This window comes from Schistocerca serialis, chromosome 1 (genome assembly GCF_023864345.2).
Source record: "Schistocerca serialis cubense isolate TAMUIC-IGC-003099 chromosome 1, iqSchSeri2.2, whole genome shotgun sequence".
In the NCBI taxonomy this organism is placed as follows: domain Eukaryota; kingdom Metazoa; phylum Arthropoda; class Insecta; order Orthoptera; family Acrididae; genus Schistocerca; species Schistocerca serialis.
The window spans coordinates 243,852,577-243,875,720 of NC_064638.1; the positions used below are offsets into that span (position 1 = coordinate 243,852,577).

Here is a 23,144-nt window from a genome sequence, read left to right on the forward strand (position 1 = left end):
ATGAAAAAGTTGGTTTTGATATAACATAGCAGGCAATTTCAGCAATACAATATAAAACTACTTCAAATTATCTGTATATTAATACCAGTAATTTTATTTACATTTATTCTTTCACATGTCTTTGTGTGTGTCAAGTTTTCAATCTTTCTTTTCTTTTTAAAATTTATGCCTAACACTATTAACATTCATTGAAGTCAGAGCCATTTTTTATTTGCAGTGACATGTTTTGTAGGGCATAGCTTTCATGGGCTAATACCATCTAATCTAATAAAAGTGCACAACTCAAATTACATTTTTATTCCTTTTCAAAAATACCATTTGAAGCAAGAGGTATCTCAGTCATAGGATGACTCAAAATAACCTTATTCAGGTAATGTATTATTAACACATTTATAAAAATGCATTGATAACTATCAAAATACTTTACCTTGACAAACTCCAAATTCAGATTTGTACTGCCCCCCCCCCCCTTTCCCCATAATGAAACCCAATCATATGACATACAGAACAGCAACATTTTGTTCATTTTTTTTTTTTTTTTTTTTTTTTGTGGTAATAAAATAAATTTGATGGCAACATTTTGTTAACGTATTATTTTGGTATTTTTGTAGTGATTTTTGTTTGTGTTTTAAGCCTTAAGCCCTTCTATCCTCATCCCAACAAAATGCAGTTAATAAATTGTAAACGTGATTTGAATTCCGACAGAATTGGCAAGCTGAAAGAGAATCTGAATTGTTTACTATATATTAATGCATTTATTAATTGGACTTCAGCTTTAAAATTATGTAAAGTGTAATCTGAATGCATAGACATCATGTAATTGTGATACAGGGTTTGGTTGATGCCATAAGAATGTTATCACAAGCCACTGTTACAAAAGACGGTGCCTGAGAGGGGGGAGGGCAGAGAGTGGCAGGGACAAGCAATGACATGCAGTGGTTGAGCTAACAACACGACAGGCTGACAAATGGTGCATAATGGAACTGTGCACTGAGAACATTGATGACAGCCATATTGGTATGACTCAGACAAATGTTATTTTGTCTTCTGAAAGTTAACAACATTCCATGAAGTATTTCTTTGTTAATCAAACCACAATACTGTCTCAATCATCGAAAGAAGCTATGGATCTGTAACTCCAGAGCAAATTACATCCACAAAGAAGAGTATAAGCATAGGAGTAGTGGATTTGGGTATCTACTAACAGGAGCTTTATTAAATGCCAGAAAATAAATATAAATAGATGTCAACATTAATTTAGTTAGCTCTCCTATTCTACATCTACATGCACACTCTGCAAACCTCAGTAAAATGCACGACAGAGATTACTTCCTAATGTATCATGTATTATGGGATTTTCCTGCCCTCTTTGTCAATGTAACATGGGAATAGTGACTGCCTAAATATCTACTGAAATCAATCTACTCTTGTCTTCGACATCTTTATGGGAAAGACGGGTAGAGAGCTGTCTTATATTCATAGATTCCTCATTTAACACTTTTTCATGAAACTGCATGTAAACTTTCATGAGATAACTTATGTCCATCTTCAAGTATCTGCCAGTTCAGGTGGTGTTTTACCATATATATATGATTCTCTAACATGTGTCAAACAAACTTGTGACCACTTGTGCTGTCTTTCTTTGTGCATGTTCAGCATTCCCCATTAGTTCCATTTAATACAGATCCCATATGCCAGGACATTAATATAGTAAGGGTTGCATGACTGTTTTGTAAGCAACCTTCTTCCCACATTAATTTCCACACTATCCTGCTGATGGACTGAAGTTTCGCAGCTTTATTACGCATGACTGAGCCCATGTGATCATTCCATTCCATATCCCCATAGACTGCTACATCCAAGTACTTATACAAGTTGATCAACATCAATTGCAACTCAGTATTGTAGTCCTATCACAAGATTTTTGTTTTTTGTTAAGTGAGCAATTTTACATTTTGGAACATAAAAAAAGTTGCCAGTCTGTGCACCATTTTAAAATATTAACAAAAACTGACAACATCTATGCAGCCTTTTTCTGATAGTACTTCATGGAAGGTAGCTGCATCACTTGTAAAATATCTGATATTGCAACTGATATCCTCTGCCAGGTCATTAATACAGAAGTGAACAACATCTGTAAATGACACACTATGAAAAATAAACAACTGCATTTTCCCTACCAAAAACTCCTCAAGTGAATCACAAATTTGGTTTGATACCATATATGATTAGATTTTTGTTAATAATCATTAGTGTGGTACTAAGTCAAACATTTTCCAAAGGTCAAAAAATACTGCATCTACCCGATTGCCATGACCCATGGCTTCCAGTCCGTCATGTGAGAAAATGCAAGTTGAGTTTCGCACGACTATATTTTGTTTCAGTTATAACATTATATTTGAGCTTAGAATAAGATTCTAATAAGTATGTACAGAATGTATATGCTGAGAAGAAAAATATTTCTGGTTTTTTCCCAGATTTTCCCATTAAAAACACACTTTTTCCTTGGTGAAAATGCACCTTTCCTGAATGAAAATGCCAGTTTCCCAAAGTGAAAGTACACCTTTTTGTGTTACATAACAATATGCTTTCTCTTGGAGCTGTAAAACTTACCAATCCTTTGATTAATACAGGTTTTATATACCAGCATGGAAGTTTCCGGCACTTTAGGATATGAAACCCAGCAAAAAACAAAACATTTTGGAAAGACTCTCGATTCACAGCAACATGTGCACTGCATAAATTGTATTATAAATGTATAAATATAAATTTCACCAAAAACAGCACAGTAGCTTCTGAAGCACTAAAATTGAGACTGCGCTATGCAATGGGCTTTTGCCAGCTGATCATAGCTCGTATCACGTGTTATTGCCAACCAATGACAGCATATTTCAGAGCATATGACAAATGATTTAAATTAACATACATACAGTATAACTCAAGAAAAGCTAAGATTTCACGTATAATATTAGTCATCCAAAATTTTTTACTTTTTTTTTTTCTTTTCTTAGAACGTAGTCAGGTATGATCTTAACAGCACAGATGAAATTGCAGCAGCTGAATATTTCTGACAACCATAGTCATAAAATTTACTGCTGTGCACTGAACATTTTGTGGATTACCCAGCTGAATACATTTACAGTCAACCACTTTGACTTTTCCATAGCAAAGTTAATTACATGTGAAGTTGCTCAAGAACTCACCTTACACTTTTTTTGATGGATAATGATACTTTTTGCCATCATTATTGCACAATTTGTAATCTACAAAAGAACTAAAATAAATATGAAAAACTAACTCAAAATTCGCTCTTTTTTAGTGTGTTATCCTTTAATACATGTCAAAAACAAATTTGACAGTATAATTTTAAATAATCGCATAAATGACTGGGCCCAAAATTTTTCTAAGTGGCTGGTCCTCAAACTGTTAAGTTGGAATGAGAGTCAAACTCTCCGCAATTTAAGAAATTCATTGCCCATTCTCACACTAACACAATTCATCTAATGTAAAACGAAATTTATTTTAAAGTAATATTTGACAAACCACCATTCGCAATACTTTTCCACAACCTGTATGAAATGTAAACAGTTGTGACATCATGTTCATCAACAGCAGCTTGTTGTTACGAAGTACAGCATACTCTTCATCCTAAAGCCTTTGACCCATTTTGCTGTTGGTGAATGCTTGTGTGTGAACAACATTTTGTTGTTGTGAATGCCGCATTTTCTTTGCAGCAAAAGTTTTATTTTGGTCTCATACTCTTGATTATATTTTATTCTGCAGTAGTGGGCTGAAGTAAAATACTTTGTTAGAATATAAATTCTTACCAGTCAAAATCACAAAAGTTTAACTGAAAACTACAAGGGGCGTTCCAAAAGAAATGAGCCCGAATCTGGAATGTGCAAACCAGTGACAGGAGGGTAATATCGTGGCTTGTGTAATGAGGTATGGTTCCAACCACAGCATGGAAGTTCACAGCCTGTCACTAGAGGGCACGCGTGCATGTCACGTGACTATACAGAGCTAGCAGCACCATGCATCAATCGTCCAACACTGCCAGTCGCATTGCAAACAGTGGCATGGAGGCATCAACAGAAGAGCACAGAGGTGGTGTTCATTTTCTGACAGCGGAAGGAGTAAGAGTAACAGACATTCATTCATCAAAGAATGTCACAAGTGTACGGCGAGAACTGCATGTCCCTTGCAAGGGTCAAGGCATGGCACAAGCACTTCATGGAAGGACAGATGTCGTTAGCTGATGATGCACGGTCTGGAGCACCACACTGCATTACCGACAACATCTTCCAGATGGTGGATGCACTCATTGCCCATGACCGCTGAGTGACAGTGAAGGCCATAGCCGCCATGGTTGGATTCAGCATTGGAAATGTTCACACCATCATGAAGGAATGACTGCACATTGGCAAAGTGTGCACCCAATGGGTGCCCCACAGTCTTCAACCACACCAGAAAGAATGTCGAATGGTCCACTGTCTTGCTCATCTGCAGCACTATGCCTGGGAAGAAAATGTGTTCATAGCACGAGTGGTGGCTGGAGAGGAGTCATCACTTCAAACCAGAATCAAATCGACAAAGTCTCCAGTGGAAGCATCCAGGGTCACCACCACCAAAAAAAGCCAAGGCCAACCGCACGAGTGCAGGAAAGGTTATGCTGACGATCTTCTTTGAACAAGATGACCCCCTTTGATTCACTTCCTACAGCATGGGACAAAAGTGAATGCCCAGCATAAATCACAAACCTTTACCACCCTTCGCCAAGTGATCAAATCAAAACGACCAGGCAATTCTGCTCCATTACAATGCAAAGCCTAATACTGCCAACACAGTCAAGGCACTCTAGCAGAAATTCAAATAGGTGGTTGTCGGCCACCCTGCACACAGTCCGGAGCTCTCCCCCTGTGATTACGCCATTTTTGGTCCCTTTAAAAAGGCTCTGAGGGGCAAACGATTCACCTCGGATAACGACGTCCAGCTGTACGAGCAGAACAGGTTAACATTGCAGCCCCGGGAATTTTATGAGACAGCCATTCACCGCCTTGTGTCACAGTGGGACAAGTGTCTCAACAGCCAGGGTCAATACTTCTAACATAGAGGAACTGGTTTCTATAATTACACCTCTGGCTCGTTTCTTTTTGAATACCCCTTATAAAAAAAATGACAAATTCCTGGAGTTCTAAACAATTTCTAGGTTTTTCGTGGATGAAAAAATTCCCATGTTTCTCCCGGATGTCCTGGTTGTCCCAGGGAATATGCACCTTGTATGTATTGGCATATATCAATGACATTAGATATATGGGCATAACCCTTGCTTTCTTCCAATTAATGACAGTTTTTTGTCCAAGCGTTCTATGCTACATTATGGTTAAATAAAAGGCTGACTCAGTTACATATTTTGTACAGAATCTGATACTGATTTCATCAGAACCTGGGGGCTTCTTTAATTTTATCAATTTCAGCTGTCCTCAGTGCCACTGCTGGTAATATCTATAGCACTCACCTTAGAGGTGGTGGCAAAATGAAAGTACACCTGGATCCTCATTTGTAAACTGGCATTTGAAAATAGAGATCAGCAATTATGCTTTTTGGTGTATCTTGTGTGTGTCACTTGCTGGTCACCAACAAACCCTTTCAAAGCAGACAACAATCAGAGTAATTGATAGCTGCTTACAGACAGCAGCTAACTCATCCCATACCACAGAACAGCAGTCACAGTGAAGCCGCACTCTTGCTGGTGCAATATTTTGCTGTACAGGAAACAAGTAACTTTTTACCTACCCCAGATGACTTTCTTTTAAGTTCTGTATCTGTTTTGCTCTACAGCTTAAAAGTTCCCTTTATGAACCAACAAACCGAAGTGATTAACAACAAAGAAAGTGATTTTGTGAGGAGGAGGAAGGGGGGGGGGGGGGGGGGAGAAGGGTCTTTACCACTGGTTGGAGTTTCATGATTACTGCATGTACTTGATCTTAATGGTGGTGTAAATTATGCTTAAATTAAGTTGCTTATTCTTAAAGGTCACTGAAAATGAAGGGACAGGAGGCACCTCGTGATGTTCAGCAATTTGGATTGAACTTTCAGTAGTGTTAATTCACAAAAATATAACAACAACAACAACAACAATAATAATAATAATAAATGAATGGATGAATAAATAAGTAAATAAATTTATGATTGCATGATACTTTAGTTCATCTATGATTTCAAAAATCTGCGTAAACAAAAATATTCTGCAAATGAAGTTGACATTTCACTAGTGTTATTTTTCAACATGTATAAACATAATAGAAACAAAACTTCATTGAGATCAATGTCATATTTGTGACAGACTGAAAATTCTGTGTTTTTTGTATGAGTCAGCTATGAGCTTTCAAATGAAATCTTTCAGTCTCTTGCCAAAATTATTTAGGAAAGCTATTTGATAGTATACTCAGTACAGTCACAAAAATTTGAACTACAGCCCTAGCAAACATATCTCAGAAATTTTATCAGTACACAGCTGTGCAATAATTCGAAATTTTTAACACTTCAGTTTACTTTTTCATTTATATGGACACCTTACTTGGTTTTTGTAAGGTCCAGATTGCAATGGCATCCCTTGCAAAAACATGTGGTAAATCATGTTTACTCATCATAACTAAAAGATTCCATTAACATGCGATAAGATGATGATAAGAAATATAAATTTAACTAACAATACTCTAAAACAAAAAAAAAGAGATCTGCTTCCACATAAACTCAGCCAATGGAAACACAGAACTAAACATTATCTCTAACTGCATTGGTGCCTCATTAATACTAGCCCATTTGCTATTCACACAGTATAAGATAATCAATGAATTAATTTTACAAAAGCAAAGAACTGACCTCCTCCTTCATACCCACAGCATATTTTTTTGCCACAAAATAATTTTTCTGTAAGAGTGCCAAATCAGTTACAGTCATTCTACAAACAACTTCAGTGGTTTTCAACCAGGAAAGATCATCAGTGGCACTGTCTGATGACAATCTATCAGCTGTTTGTTTTAAGAAGTAACACCTGGAAATAAAAGCACATGTACAGTTAACATTAATGGTGAAACTTTCTGGCAGATTAAAACTGTGAGCCAGACTGAGACTCGAACCCAGGACCTTTGCCTTTCGCAGGCAAGTGGTCTGCCAACTGAGCTACCCAAGCATGACTCACGTCCCATCCTCGCAGCTTTAATGCCACCAGCACCTCGTCTCCTACCTTCCAAATTTCACAGAAGCTCTCCTGCGAACCTTGCAGAACTAGCACTCCTGGAAGAAAGGATATTGTGGAGACATGGCTCAGCCACAGCCTGTGGGATGTTTCTAGAATGAAATTTTCACTCTACAGTGGAGTGTGCGCTGATATGAAACTTTCTGGCAGATTAAAACTGTGTGCCAGACAGAGACTTGAACTCGGAACCTTTAACTTTCACGGGCAAGTGTTCTGCCAACTGAGCTACCCAAGCATGACTCACGCCCCGTCCTCACAGCTTTAATTCCACCAGTACCTTGTTTCCTACCTTCCAAACTTTACAGAAGCACACTCCACTGTAGAGTGAGAATTTCATTCTAGAAACATTCCCCAGGCTGTGGTTAAGCCATGTCTCCAAAATATCTTTTCTTTCAGGAGTGCTAGTTCTGCAAGGTTCGCAGGAGAGCTTCTGTGAAGTTTGGAAGGTAGGAGAGGAGGTACTGGCGGAATTAAAGCTGTGAGGATGGGGCGTGAGTTGTGCTTGGGTAGCTCAGTTGGCAGAGTACTTGCCTGCGAAAGGCAAAGGTCTCGAGTTCGAGTCTCGGTCCGGCACACAGTTTTAATCTGCCAGGAAGTTTCATATCAGCGCACATTCTGCTGTAGAGTGAAAATTTCATTCTAGAAACATTAATGGTGTGTCTTACAATGAAAGTCATACACAGAAATGAAACAAAAGTGAAAAATCTTAAAAAATGTGGCAGGAAACACTTGTTTCATAATTTTATAAGCAAAACACAGTCCCGATTTTATAGATATTGCTGTAACAGGTTTTGACTAAATAAGGCCATGTTCAGATCTGAAATATGGATAGGATTATAGTTATCACAGGAATCCTCTGTTTTACACCAACATGGTGATACCAATCACCTCCTCCACATTTTAGATCTTAATACTGCTGATTTGGCTAAAACCAGTCATAGGAATAAAAATAAATGGTCTAGACTGTGCTTTATTCATAAGAATTGTCATCAATCAATACTTGAGACTTTTTGAGATTGTATATAACAATACATGAAAATAAACAAGTTAGCAACACAGATAATATGAAAATAATACAGTTTAAAAAATTCATGGGTTGAATGAAAAATAAAAGTGAGAAAAGGCAACCACTTATCTGCAGCTGCATAGCAACACTCAACAGTACAGAGAAGTATTGACTTTCAAACTATTGCTCTTTCTCCAACTTAAGGATACAAAATCACATACACATCCACATAGACATCCAAACACAATCTACCCAAATTGATTTTGGTCTTTGTCTAGACCAGTAGCTCGAAAATTAGTTACACCTTTATTTATTTATTTTTGGCCTATGCGACCTAATACTATGTAGTGAGTTCAGATGTCGGGCAATGGTTAAGATATTTGTGCCTATCAGTAATATCATTTTTATGTCTTAAATTTTTGTTTTTAATGGCAGTAAATAGAAAATAATAAATCTGCAATTACCTGTACAAAACTTTCCGTTCCCAGTCTTCAAGTGAACTTGTTGCACTTGGTAAATCTGTAGCCCATGGCTTCATGAACTGTTCCAGTTTTGTGAGATCAGCTTCAAGACTGGAGATGTTTGCAATGTCCAGATAGAGCTAAAAAGTACATTCAATTTTATGACAAAAAGAGAGATTCTAAGAGTGAGGTGGGGGATGGGGGGGTGCAACAGTTGATGAAGGGAGACGGGGTGAGATAGTGATGAATTGGGGGGGGGGGGGGGCAGATAATGGATGAATTAGAGGAGGGGGAGGGCACAACTGATGAAACAATGGGAGGGAGGGGACAAATTGATGGAAAAAGAGAATAAGGAAGGGGGAGGAGTGGAAGATTGGTGGTTAATATCTCATCAACAATGAGATCATTACAGACAGAGCACAAGCTTGTATTAGGGTAGTAGTGAAGGATAGAGAAGGAAAGCAGCCGTGAGCTTTCGAAGGGACCATCTCGGCATTTGCCTTAAGCATTAGGGAAATCTTGGAAAACCTAAATCAGGATGGCTGGACATGGGTTTGAACAGTCATCCTCCCAAATGCTCATCCAGTGTGCTAATCACTGTGCTATCCCACTCATCGGAAGGAAGGAGGAAAAGGTGACAGTGAAACTAACAGAGGAGAAGAAAACAGAGCAAATAGGCAGTTCAAGTGAGTCTAGTAATGAGCAAACTGTCATTTTAAAATCACCACAAACTGCTCTTTATTTCTCTACTGAAAATATTTGTTAACAGCGTGGAGACAGGATGTGACTGTACTTTCCATACAAAATTAAAAACATATGCACAAGTCAAACTTCCTTTAATCCAAATTCATGGAATTATGGAGTAACTTACTCACAGCTTTGTTCCCATCCACCTGACAGTGAAAAGTATTAACCTCTCTAGTGAGAACAAACTGCTTCTGTATGTATCATCAAGTCAATGCAATTCTTACACCATCATTTTCCAGCATGTAATGAAACAAGTGAAGATTCAAATAGATTCTCTCAAGGTACGTACCATTATCTCTGTTATTCTCTGCAGATCCATCAGTCTTTTGCTTCTGATGGCATATGACGCAGGACCTATTTCTGCCCATTGTTGCAGAAAGAGTGAAAGGTACTGTTCTGCATGTATGCGAGCATTAATAAATTTGTTGTTTGTAATGTCTAATATTGAGAGCTCCTCACTCATGGATTGCTGCAACAGTAATTACAATCAATTTATTTCCTCCATTTACATTCTGTAATGTATACCATAAAAGAACTAATTAAATAAGTACAGATAAGAAACTTTTAGTATTACTCTTGATCAACACAGGGAATCTACGGTATTTGCACAGTAGTATTTTTTATTTTATTTTTATTTTTATTTTATTTTTTATTTTTTGTCTGATCCTACCAGTGGTATTATTGATGTATTTCTTACAATTGACTTTCCATATTGCTACATGGTGCAGCTGGCACAATTTAACAGGTATTAATATACTTTGCAAAAACTAAATTGTGATGTTTTAATTGTTTTAGTAAGTGTAAGCATTAACTGAAACATAATGAGTTTCTTTTAACTAGTAGTGAAAACTACTACCTTCTGCCATACTTCTCAAAACCTTCTGAACATACTGTGAGACTGCTAAATGCCTGAGGCAACCAGTGCCCCCACCCCCTTTTTTATATCTTCTCATAATTTACTGCTTGTTGGCTCAAATGTTTGAGACAGTTATTGAACCAATTGGTGAAGTAATAACTACAACTCACTGTTGTATAGTGATCCTACTAAATACTTTTCCAATCACCTTCCATGTCCTATAATCTTCTATATCTCACAGTCCTCCTCATTTCACAACTGCATATGAGTTGTGCGCACTATTGACTGAATACAACACAAATTAAGTATTACTGTCCTGCTTTACCAACTCACGAAACAGTATTTTGTTTCAGTACATGGAGACACCAATTCGCATTAAAACGATAAAGGAAGAAATAATTTTGGGAAGTTTCAATAAGAATACTATGACTGCTGGAACACAAGGCTGGTCACAAATCTTACTTCATTCTCTAAATTTTGAAGTTATCATTACTATCAACTCCACAGTTTGCCATAAACACTACAAATTTGTCCTTGGTGTGGGTGGAGTGGGGAAAAGGGTTGTGGGGAAGGGCCAGGCCTAAGGATATTGACCAGCCACTTTCCAAAAACTTAAGGTTGCTCTACTGTATAAAAAGTGCAGCATTTTTGACACTGACAACAGTATAGAAAACCTACAAACAGAAACAGGTATTCAGATGCTACTTCGCATCACCACCACCACCACCCCCACCACCACCACCACCACCACCACAGAAGCAAGTAGTGCTCAACATTCTGTCTTCAAATGCCTTCCATATCAGTGACAATAACGGTTTGGAATCTGAGTCCGATTTCTCAACACTTTGTGTGCAGCTGACATAACCTTAAGGCGTTTGCAGGAAATGAGAACGTTTGGAAGAGGTAATACTACATCATGGCAGTTACAACGATTTTTCACAATGTGGAATGTGCTTCCAGAAATGATTGCCAAGTCTGAAGACTTCCAAGTTTCTACTGTAACCGCTAGATTGTTATATTGGTATCAATGAAAAAACATTGGTTTTAGGTGACGTTTGAGTTCTCTCAGTGTCATGTGTGCTGTATGGACTTTGTGTTCCAAATGTGCAGAAACATTTGGACCAAATAATTTACAAAGTCCTTGACGAGTCTACAGATGATGACAGTGAAGTATTATCAATGATTTGGATTACATGACATATGAAAATATGTCGTATTTCTAGACTTTTTGGAAGATGAGTTGCCACCCATGTTTATCTTATACATCAGGAAATGTATCCTAGTATATGAGGCCAGTGAATGTAACATTGGACTGTGTATCTCTCCATGTTTCAATGTGACTCAAACTGTACTCTACTATGAATGTTAAATTTTGCTTTTACCTTGTATTTTGCATGATTCTTCAGATGCAAATGGACTGTAAAAGAAGTTCAAACAGAAAAAAAATCACATTTTCACTTATGTACAATTTCTTTCTCTGATGATTACTGCTTTGAAGTCAGGTTTAACACTAATAATATCAAAATATTTGTATTTAAAGCAGAAAGTCCAAGTACCCTAAAAATGTTTTGCAATTCCAACTACATACTTGTGCACATGAGCTATAACTTCCAAAATAATCATATTTTAGCCAGTCCATAGGTAATGGTAGCTATCAATGAGACAAGCACCATAAATGTTAAAGAAGACACTGAAGGCAAATAGCTGTGGTGGTTTGTCAATAGACAGGGCTTTCATTATAATTAATTAGCTAGTAAGAGAAACAATTCTCATTCTGTTAGATTACCATTCATTTCTAGAATTACTGACAACCTCAGGCTAACATCTGTTCTTATCTCAAGAATTCAGGGAACAACCTTGGATTTCATACTCTACAATTTGCAACTTCAAATCACAAAATAGAATGTTTGCATAACGTATAAACTACCCCAGATGGTAACTCTGAGGAGGAATCTGCCTTTACATTTTGTACTGCAATGGGACCTAGGATTCTATGGGGCCTCAGCATCTGAGGTGTAGAACACACGGAATATACTGAAATGACTTCTAAGTTTAAATTCAAGAAGTAGTGCTACTTTGGAACATTAAATATAATTCTCTCCTAAAATCTGGAGAACAAATGGAACTGGATTTTTTTCTGCAGAAGAACCACATACAAATTTTAGCAGTGCAGGAAATGAGTCGAGAATGTAGCTGATACTTAACACTGTAGAATTACAGAAAAATAGGCTGGCCAAGAAGAAACAGAAGACCTAGTAGAATGATGAGAGAAAAGAAGCACTAGAATAAAGAGCTCAAACACTGGAGAAAATGGATACGTTCAGAAAAAAGAACACCTAGAACGATTCAGACAACTAAGGAAAGAAAAAAAAAAAAAACCATAAACAAATGATACAGGAAATAAAGAGAGCCTTCAAAAAATCTCAACTTATTGACACACAAGAAAATTCCAGCAAAATCAGTAACTCTAATTTTTACTGATACTTTTAAACATGTAGTCACAGGGTACAAAGCATCAAGCATTTATTACATTTATTGAATGTGGAGAGGGAAAGAAAGGAAACAAAAGGGTATGGAACACTGCTGTCAGCTGCACTGGGACACTAAGCAGAATCGGCAGCGACGAATGAAATTTTGTACTGGACCAGGATTCAAACCCGGGATCCCCTGCTTACTAGGCAGGTGCAGTAACCACTGCGCCATCTGGTATACAGTGTTATAGCAACTGCACAGACTATCTCGGCTCACCTCACGGCCAATCCACACTCCCATCGAGCGCCACCTATCTACAGCCCCTGACCATTTCCTCCATATTCACTCTTCCGAGATTCCCACAGGGGGTCGGACATATTCGTGCATCCACACTGAAAAGGTGGACTCATTGCCCAGCTAGGCTTATCAAATTGCATGTTCTTTCAGACATATTTGGAAGAACAGACACCACACATTCATATAATTTCATCAGGTATTTGTTTCAAAGATGAAAATGACAAAAGAGGTTTAAATAAAAAAAGATAATTGTGAAATTTTAGCAAAACTTTCTGATGGCTTCTTAAACTGTGTTGTTTTAATAGTTAAATTAGAATCTGCAGCAATTTGGAAAATAGGAAAAAAGAGTGAAAAATAGTATTAAGAAAGGGAACAAAGCAAATGTCAGCAATTATAGAGAAGTATTTCTTCTGCCGGTGGTGTCAAAAATTTTATCAAAAAAGGTTTGAATAAAAAAAAAAGATAATTGTGAAATGGAAAACAGGAAAGATTCCAGAAGAGTGAAAAACAGTATTAAAAAAAAGGAACAAAGGAAATGTCAGCAATTACAGAGGAGTTTGCTTCTGCCAGTGGTGTCAAAAATTTTATCAAAAATTCTCCTAGACAAAGTTGAAGAAACTTTGGACAAACAACTGTTAGAACATCTTTGTGGTTTTTGAAGGTAAAGATCCTGTACAGAACAGATTTTTAAATTGAAATCAGTAGTTCACCACAAACTGTTAAACAGTAATATTATTAGGGAATCTGGGGTTCAAGCAAAATTTGCAAATATAATTTATGAAATGGAAATCTAAAGTCAAACAATGGGGAGCCCAGGGTGGAATATCAACAATATTATGAAAGGACATATTGCTACACTCCGTTAAGATGATGCAATGAAAAGACTGTTACATAATAGTATTCAGTCAAAGCCTCTTCACAAAAGAGAAGTGTACAGACACTCACACAAGCAAGCATACCTCACACACGCAACCAGTACCTCTGGACATTCTGGCCACACTGCAACAGAAACACATTGAATGGGAGTGAGGTGGGGAAGGGGGAAGGATAGCGTGGTTTAGGTGGCGGAATAGGAATTGGCACTGCCTGGTGGAACATGTAAGGACTGGAAGTGGCATGATAGGACTGACAGATGTAGTGACAGGAGGCTTTGGGGCAGGGAGAGGGGGTGGGGAATAGAGAATGGAAAGGAGAGGAGCAGAGAAGGGGAAAAGATCAGTGGATGCGCTGAAAAAGAGCAGCACACAATGAGGGTGAGAGGAAGTAAATTGTGATGAGGTGACATGACAGAATGGGCAGAAAGGGTTGAGTGGCAGGTGTGAGGACATTAGGTTACCATAGACTGAGGTTGGGATCACTTTAGGAGCAGAGAATGTGTTATAAGGATAACAGTCATCAGTACAGTTCAGTAAATCTGGGCATGGAGTGAACGATGCAGGTGGCCTGGGTTGTGAAGCAACCATTGAATTCAACTATGTTACGCACAGTGTCATGTGCCACAGGGTTGTCCACTTTGCTCTTGGTCACAGTTTGGCAATTGGCATTCATCCTTGTGGACAGCTGGTTTATAGTTATACTAATAAAAAGAGTTGTACAATGGCTGCAGCAGAGCTGGTATATAGCATGGTTGCTTTCACAAGTGGCCTGGCCGATGGAATAGGATAAGTCGACGACACGACTGCAATAGGAGGTGCTGAGTGGGTGGTCTAAGCAGGCCTTGCATCTGGGTCTTCCACAGGGATATGATCCCTATGGCAAGTGTTTCGGATTGGTAGTGTCATAGGGATGAAGGAGGATGTTGTGGAAGTTGGGCTGGTGACGGAACACCGCTTTAGGAGTGGTGGGAAGGATCTTTGATATCCCTCGTTTCAGAGCATTATGATAGATAATCAAATCCCTGACAGAGATGTGGTTCAGTTGCTCCAGTCAGGAGTGGTATTGGGTGATGAAGGGGGAACTCCTTTTTAGCTGGTTCTTGGGGATGGTGGGATGACTGGGAGGTGTCTGGGGATATGGCATGGGAAATTTGTTTGCAGGAAAGGTCTGGGGGATAGTGTCTGTTCGTGAAGGCCTTTGTGAGACCCTCAGCATAACGGGTCTCACAACAGCCTTCACAGACAGACACTATCCCCCAGTCCTAGTCTGCCTACAGATTTACCATGCCATATCCCCAACATCCACAACCGCCCCACAGAAATTCAAATACGATCATTCCTTTTGATTTGCATAACAATAATTTAATTCATAATTAAGGTGTATAATGGAGGTTCTGGAAATGTGCTCTCTCTCTCTCTCTCTCTCTCTCTCTCTCTCTCTCTCTCTCTGCCCCTCCCTTCCTTCCTCTATTTGGATTACCGTATTTACTCGAATCTAAGCCACACTTTTTTTCCGGTTTTTGTAGTCCAAAAAACCGCCTGCTGCTTAGAACTGAGTGCAAAGCAAGTGGAAGTTCTGAAAAATGTTGGTAGGTGCCGCCACAACTAACTTCTGCTGTCGAATATATGTAGCGCTACACAGGCATCCTTTGTAGGCACAAAGATAAATACTGGCGCCAAAACCTCTGCGTCAGTAAATAAAATTAAAAAAAAAAAAAAAAAAATTGGAAGACGAGCTTTTTTTCTCCGTCCGAGTTTCGACCACTGCATTTTCATTTTCATACATTATCCAACGAAGTAAATACATATTCTGTATTGTTCATCTTCGAATTTCAATGTACTACGAAAATCCGACTGGTAATACTGGGATTTTTGTCAATATGGCCAACTCTACGGTCTGAATTTTTTCCTACCTGTGAGAAGAGATGGTTGCTAATAGGAACCTGATGAAATGTGAATCACATGCAGTATTCTCTTCACCATAAGAATAATATGAATATAAACATTTTGCCATGTATTATTTCGTGTTTGCTTCTATCTCATTTAAATCCTGTCTGCCAAATAAACTACGAAACTAGAGTGAGACAACAGCAAACGCGAAAGAATATATGTATCGTGTCATGTTTATATTCGTATTACTCTTATGCCTAATAGTGATACAGTCAGAAATGAAGCACGGAAACTGACTAGATTTTTAAATCTAAGATTACTAATTTCTGTGCAGAATTTTATGTACTAAAGAAGCAGCCGCAAATATTTTCAAACGGAGAAAAATTTTCGACAAACTCTCATTCAGAACATGTTCTATCACACGCAGTCTATTATTTGGTTCTTGTTGATCATTATCAAAGAAAGCAGCAGTGTAAGTAACAACAAATAGCAGTCTCTTGCCATTGTTTCGCTCATGAGACGATTCCTCTCTTTTTATAATTGTAGGCGGCAGTAGCGCGCACAAAAGCAAGCCATGCCGCGAGCAGCGACAGGCCGTAAACACGCACTATCAGAATGCGACAAACAATGCATGACACAGTACAGTAATGCATTTTCAGCTTAGAGTGACTGACGTAAACACCTATAACATAGAAAATGGCACTTATCAGATCAAAGCAAAATAAGCAATCAATTCAAACCAGACGAAGCACATGAAAAAGGAAGGGTATCCGTATAAATACGGACGGAGCGCCTGACGCATAGCAATGTCTACTTGGTAAAGCTTAACTGCTAAGCTTTCAACTCGAACCAAACTACTGTAGCTGTATCGTCATTCATTCGACCTAAATTGTGTCTCATATTACAATGGACCAACTTTGTTTCGATTTGGAGGTGCGGCCTAAAACTTTTCTCCCCCCTTGAATTTCGAGTCTCAAATTTCAGGTGCGGCTTAGATTTGGGAATTTTTTTTTCCCTTTATTTTGAGTCTCATTTTTCAGGTGCGGCTTAAGATTCGAGTGCGGCTTAGATTCGAGTAAATACGGTACACTGCCAGTGTCTTCATTGATTTTTGTCACAGTTTATATTGCCTAACTTATTTATAAAATCAAGAAAAGCTGCAGCTGATCGGTTCTCAACATAAACACAGGAATGAAATGCATCAATCATATTTTCAACATTCCACATAAATTCTGCTGTGAGAAGCCTTATTTTAATAACTATTAACAAGGGCAGCAACAAAATATCTCAGAGGAAATCAAAGTTACTACAATTCAGATAGGGGAGTCATACATAAATATTAGAACTAATGATTTTTGTAGCAAAATGACAGTTTGTATTGCACAGATTGTCCCAGGGATATAATTGCAATTGATGGCCATTACTGTAAATGTGACCTAGAACTATGGTAATTAACTCTTTGGCTCTGCTGGCTCAATTTATGTTACAACAGTGAAAAAGAAGTATGTTTAGAGATTACAGGGGGTGTAGTATTACTTTACTCTTCAAGTCTTATGAATGTCGCATGCCTTTCTATGTCAGCAACACATTCAGATGTAATCTGGACAAGAATCAATTTAAAATGGAGTACAAAGTGCAGACTCTTTTCTATTTTGGAGAGGCAATATGTGGTATCACTGTAAAACAAGTCTAGTCACTGAGACCCAAATGACAACCATACAATATGGTGAATATATCCTGTAACTCATAAAAGAATAGTATTAAAAATACTATGGACAGTATATTCCTGGCCACCACACAGAGGAATAATTTAGCTGCAGACACCCCCCCCCCCCCCCCGCCCCCACATACACACACACACACACACACACACACACACACACACACACACACACAAACATCGCCACTTTTTACAATCACTGTGGCCTGAATGCAGACTGGAATAACATATGACGTGAGCAGCAGCAATTCAAACTGGGTGGTGAGGGTTAGGAGGTGGCATGGGGCTGGGAGGAGGAGGAAGAGTAGGGTAGATGTGGGTGGAAGGTGTTGTGCTGCTTTTGAAAGAATGCAAGGACTTGGTGGGGACAGGAAAGGGCTGCTAGGTGAGATTTAGGAAACTGTACTGGGAGAGGCAGGAAAGGGAGAGGAGAGAAGCAGATAAAGGGAAAAGACTATTGGGTGCACTGGCAGAATGAAGATATGTATTGCCGTGGAATGGGACCACCGGAGGTTGAAGACAGGGGTATTGTGGGAACGAAGAATATGTTACAGTGATAGAACCTATCTGCACAATTCAGAAAAGCTGGTGTTGGTACAAGGGATTCAGATGATGCAGCTGCGAATCAGGGACTGATGTGAAGCACATTGTGTTGGTAGCACACTCAGAAATGTAGGAGGTGATAGTTGACTGGAGGATATCTGTTTCTGAATGAGGCCGGGAGGGTAATTTTGGTCTGTGAAAGCCTTAAAAAGATTCTTGGCAGATTTGGGGAGGGACTGCTTGCCACTCCAGATGTGAACACCATGAGGGGTTAGGCTATATTGAAAGGACCTCTTGGTATGGAATGGGTAGCAACTGTCAAATTGGAGGTGTTATTTGTAGGTTTGATGTGGATGGAAGTACTGATGCAGGCAACCTTGAGGTGAAGGTCAACATAGAGGAAGGTGGTTTGTAGGTTGAGTAGGACCAGGTGAAGAACATCTTCATAATCTGGACTGAGGGTGAGGACATACTATGAATATACCTCCAAAACATCAATATCCTCTACCCCATTTGCTTCACCTGGTCCTTTTCAAACAAACAAACCACCTTCCTTGGTGTTGACTTCCACCTCAATGATGGTTACATCAATACTTCCATGCACATCAAACCTACAAATGCTTCCCCTTTGACAGCTGCCACCCAGTCCATATCAGAAGCCCCTTACATGCAGCCTGGCCACCAATGGTTGTTGCATCTGTAGTGGCAGGCAATCCCTCTCCAAATATGCCAAGCATCTCTCTGAGGCCTTCATAGACCAAAACTACCCTCCCAATCTTGTTCCAAAAGATATCTTCCATGCCTTGTCTATACAGCCCACTACCACCATCCACATATCCACTGTGGGGCTACAAATAAGCCCTCCTCACACGACACAGTACCAACCATCCATCTGTCCAGAACTGGAGCAACTGAATCACATCCTCCACCAGAGTTTTTACTAAATCTTGTCATGCCCTGAAATTGAAACGAGGAACATCCCAACCACTATTCCCGCCCCCTCCCCCCTTGCTTCTCGCCATTGTGGCATGCTGCCACCCATTGAACCTATGGAACATTTTTGTCCATTCCTATTGCACCCCTAATCCCACTCTGTGGCTTCATGTTTCATATCCTTGAAACAGACCTAGATGCAAGACCTGTCCCAAACATCCTTCCACTACAACGTAATCCAGACCCGTCACACACATCTCCTCTCACATAAAAGGCAGGGCTGTTCCGTGAAAGGATCCATGTGATCTACAAGCTAAGTTGCAGTCACTGTGTTGCTTTCTACATGTGCATGACAACTACAAAGCTGGCTGTCTGGATTAATGGCCACTGTCAAACTATGGCCAAGAGGCAGCTGGACCACCCAGTTTCTGAACATGCTGCCAAACACAACGTGATTCACTTCAATGACTGCTTCACACACTGCATCATTGGATGCTACAAACTCCCGCTTTTTTGAATTGCACAGGTGGGACCTCTCCCTACAACATATTCTTCGTTCCTACGTACATGTACAACCTCCTGGCCTCAACCTCCACTAGTCCCTGTCTACCATCTACCAATCCCCTTCCCTATTCCCACTCCAGCACTATGTACACCTTCATTCTGCCAATGCACGCAGTAGTCTGTTCCCCCTCTCTACTTCTGTCCTCTCTCTCTGTCCTGATTTTAGATGGAGAAAGCAAGCCAAATGGTACATGTGTTTCATTAAGACCACAGATGTTATTTTATTTCAATAAAATGAAACACATTTGGTGATAAAAATATGCATTTCCTTGGAGTCGCAAGACATATTTAAAATACCTTCCTTGATATCAGAAATGATCTCAGGAAAAAGTACGCCTCTTTAAAAAAGTTTGGTTCCCAGCCAGGTTGGAGATTTTCTCTGCTCATGAACTGGGTGTTGCGTTGTCCTCATCATCATTTCCTGATCACCTACATGCAAGTCACCTTATGTGTTGTCACCTGAATGAAGACTTGCAGCGCGGCAGCCAAACTTCCCCAGATGGAGCCTCCAAGGCATCAATGCCACACGATCATTTCATTTTACTGGTATTGTGTGGTTTTTCTTTTGAGAAATATATGAGTACATAGTGTACAAACTGTCAGTGACTGCCACAATTTTCTTCTGCTTGTCATCCATACTCTCTAATATACGAACTACTTTCAAAGTGCCAAAATGATATACTACAATAAATAAAAGTCTATAAAACACTACATTGTATAATGTATTTGTAGTGAGACAGTTGCAATTTCTGAAATCCATTGCCCATGGGCTCTGGCCTGCTGAGGAACACTGCCGTCCTGGGTCCATGGATAAACCACGAAAATCCATTGCATTATGCCGCACACTAACAGACCCGGCCTGTGGGCAGATCGATGAGGCTAGATCCAACCAGCAGGGCCTGCTCATTAGTGGGAAACAATGGGCTTCAGATCGGCAGGCCCAATCCGTTACAGATATATGCAGAAATGGCCTGCGGTTTCGGCCCACTGTCTATGTCCATTCATATGGCATGCTAGTCAAGTGTCACAGACACCATGTTGATAAAATGAGACCATGGTCGTCAACCCATGCAACAGATAAATTGCGCGAATACTCAGAGAATCAATACTAATGGGAGTAGGTAACAAATCATTGTGAAGATAATCGCTGAGCCGCATACAAGCAAGTAGGAAAGAATCGCACTATCACAACTAAATTTTCAGCCATAACCTTTGTCAGAAAATGAGAGCACACACATTTTTACATAATCATTCAGACACAAATAATGCACATATGACCGCTGACTCAGGCCACTGTATCACCAGTCTCTGAGAATCAGATCCAAACAAACCACTGCTCACACCTCCCTGCCTCTTGTTGGCAGCTGCTAGGCTAATGGCAAGAAGCGGTGGCAGCACTGACTGCAAGCTGAGGGGAATGGTAGGATGGGGAGAAGTGGTAAGAATGAGGGAGTAGGGAAGCATCACACATACTCAGCTGCGTCCATCCATTAACAATGAATTACATCTCAGCAAAGAAACAATTTCATCACTGAGACAAAAATGAGGTTTTCCCAGTATTTTCTCCAAATTTCCCTGATATTTCCCTGATTTCTCTGACACATTTGAAATTCCCTGATTTCCGGAACTCGTGCAGCCCTGACACCGTATGCCTGCACTGTAGAAAGTAAGTGTGTTACAAATATTGTAATGATGCATGCTGCAAAAATAAATTAAAAAATGTAACCAAAAACTATAGTTCCTCACCACTAGAGTGGATTTCTTTTCTTCATCAGCTAGCCATTCTTCAACACAGCTTTCAAATTCAGAGCAATCTGATCCTTTTAACTTAAGCTGTGTCTGAGCTGCAAACAGGAAAGGCAGCATTTTCTCTGTGTACCTTCAAGAAAACAATAAAGGATTATGTAAATTAACTACAAACTAGTTAGCTAAACATGGTCAGTCAACACATAAAATACTGAAATTTCTCCACATTACATTTTGTACTATAAAAAATACATAGGCACAGTTCCAATATTGTTTCCAAAAACAAAAATGTATTTCTCGATTTATTGTAAAATTGCTATGTTAATACCACGGAACAAGTGCATTTAAAAAGGATACAGTGAGAATAAACTCAAAACTAGACAGGTCACAGTCAATACTTTGAGTGTATCTGAAGATATAACCAAGAGACCACCTACAGACTTTTGAACATAATTCTGTTTCTGAAGTTGGGCAAACAAACATTTGTAGGAGGAGGGAGAGGGTGGTGGTGGTGGTGGTGGTGGTGGTGGTGGTGGTGGTGTGGGTGGGGGGAGAAAAAGAAGAAGAACCAACAAATAAAGGTTTTAGAGCAGATATATGAGGAATTTAGTTTGAGCTCTGTAGCCAGATCTTGAGGTGATCTTCAAAATCTGGTGGCATGGATGAGATGCAGGCAATCTTAAGCTGTTCCAGGATAGCAACGTTCTGCCACATTTCTTTTATTTATTCATATTTCTGTTATTGCTACTCCATTTTCCAACAAAAGTCTTTGAAGCTTCTACAGGTGGATGATGAGAGTAAGACTGCTTTTATTGAGTGCAGGAATGTTCTCAACTACGGGGAAATAAAGATTAAAAGATTTTTGTAAACTCTTGCTTGAAAGCAGATTCTTGTCACAAGAATGGGGGAGCTATATGGCTAAGAATAGGAAACCAGAAAGTTGGAGTATTATTGTCTATTTTTGTGTTGTGCAAGTCTGGTTGGGCTGTGTGTCTATGCATTTGGTGTATCAGCTGTTGATCCATATTTTAATGCAGAATTCTGCCACAAACACACCAGTCCAAAAGTAGAAGCTCTTGGTGTTGAAGCTGGTGGACCACATTGCATACTACGATGTTGCTGCATGATGTTATTCTTTTGTCTTCATCTTAGTGGCAGTTATCAGCAAGAGCTCTGTAAAGCTGATTGTCACATCTAGAGTGGCCCCTAGATAATGTGTGCCTCAACTGTTTCTCTTCCTTCTGATGACATCTGGGGTTTCCCTGGTGCAGTTAATAAATGCAAGGGGGCACCTGCCGAACACTGCTGGCCACATACTGTGGAGACTAGCAAGTTACAGGCAATGCACTGGCTCAACTGTTTTCTAGAAAGACATGTTCCAGCCCTATTGCTCCGGCTAGTGTCAAACACTGGGCAGTTGGATTAAGGAACTTGCACCAACAGTGACCACTGATGACAAATTAGTGAGAAGCTTTTGAACACTCATTCAGCATTATGGTACTTGGTCAACAGTGACTTGTGTTCTGATTAGACTACCCTGGTTAGATTTATTTGGTTGCCAAGCATCATCAGGTTCTGTAATGATAGGGCAGTATGATCTAATTTTAGTTCTGTATTCAGTACTGTTATAAACTTATAAGGCACTGTTCTGTGTTTTGAAGTTTGATAATTCTATTAATTTTCCACTCCATAGCTTTTTTATGTTAATACTTTAAAATTTAATGAGAATACATTCAGAGCTCTGACGCCTGTACGGAATGATCTACTTTCATG

General features: G+C 39.3%; 1 protein-coding gene across 1 annotated transcript in view; it reads right to left on the minus strand.

Moving 5' to 3' along the window:
• The window catches only part of LOC126463715 (DNA-dependent protein kinase catalytic subunit-like), a 475,012-nt gene that overhangs the window by 120,979 nt on the left and 330,889 nt on the right, over positions 1-23,144 (minus strand). Inside the window, exons 36-39 of the mRNA XM_050096185.1 lie at positions 21,372-21,504; positions 9,765-9,944; positions 8,732-8,868; positions 6,886-7,057 (exon numbers count right to left, since the gene is read on the minus strand). Of these exons, the coding sequence (XP_049952142.1) occupies positions 6,886-7,057; positions 8,732-8,868; positions 9,765-9,944; positions 21,372-21,504 (622 nt within the window). The remainder of the gene's footprint in view (positions 1-6,885; positions 7,058-8,731; positions 8,869-9,764; positions 9,945-21,371; positions 21,505-23,144) is intronic.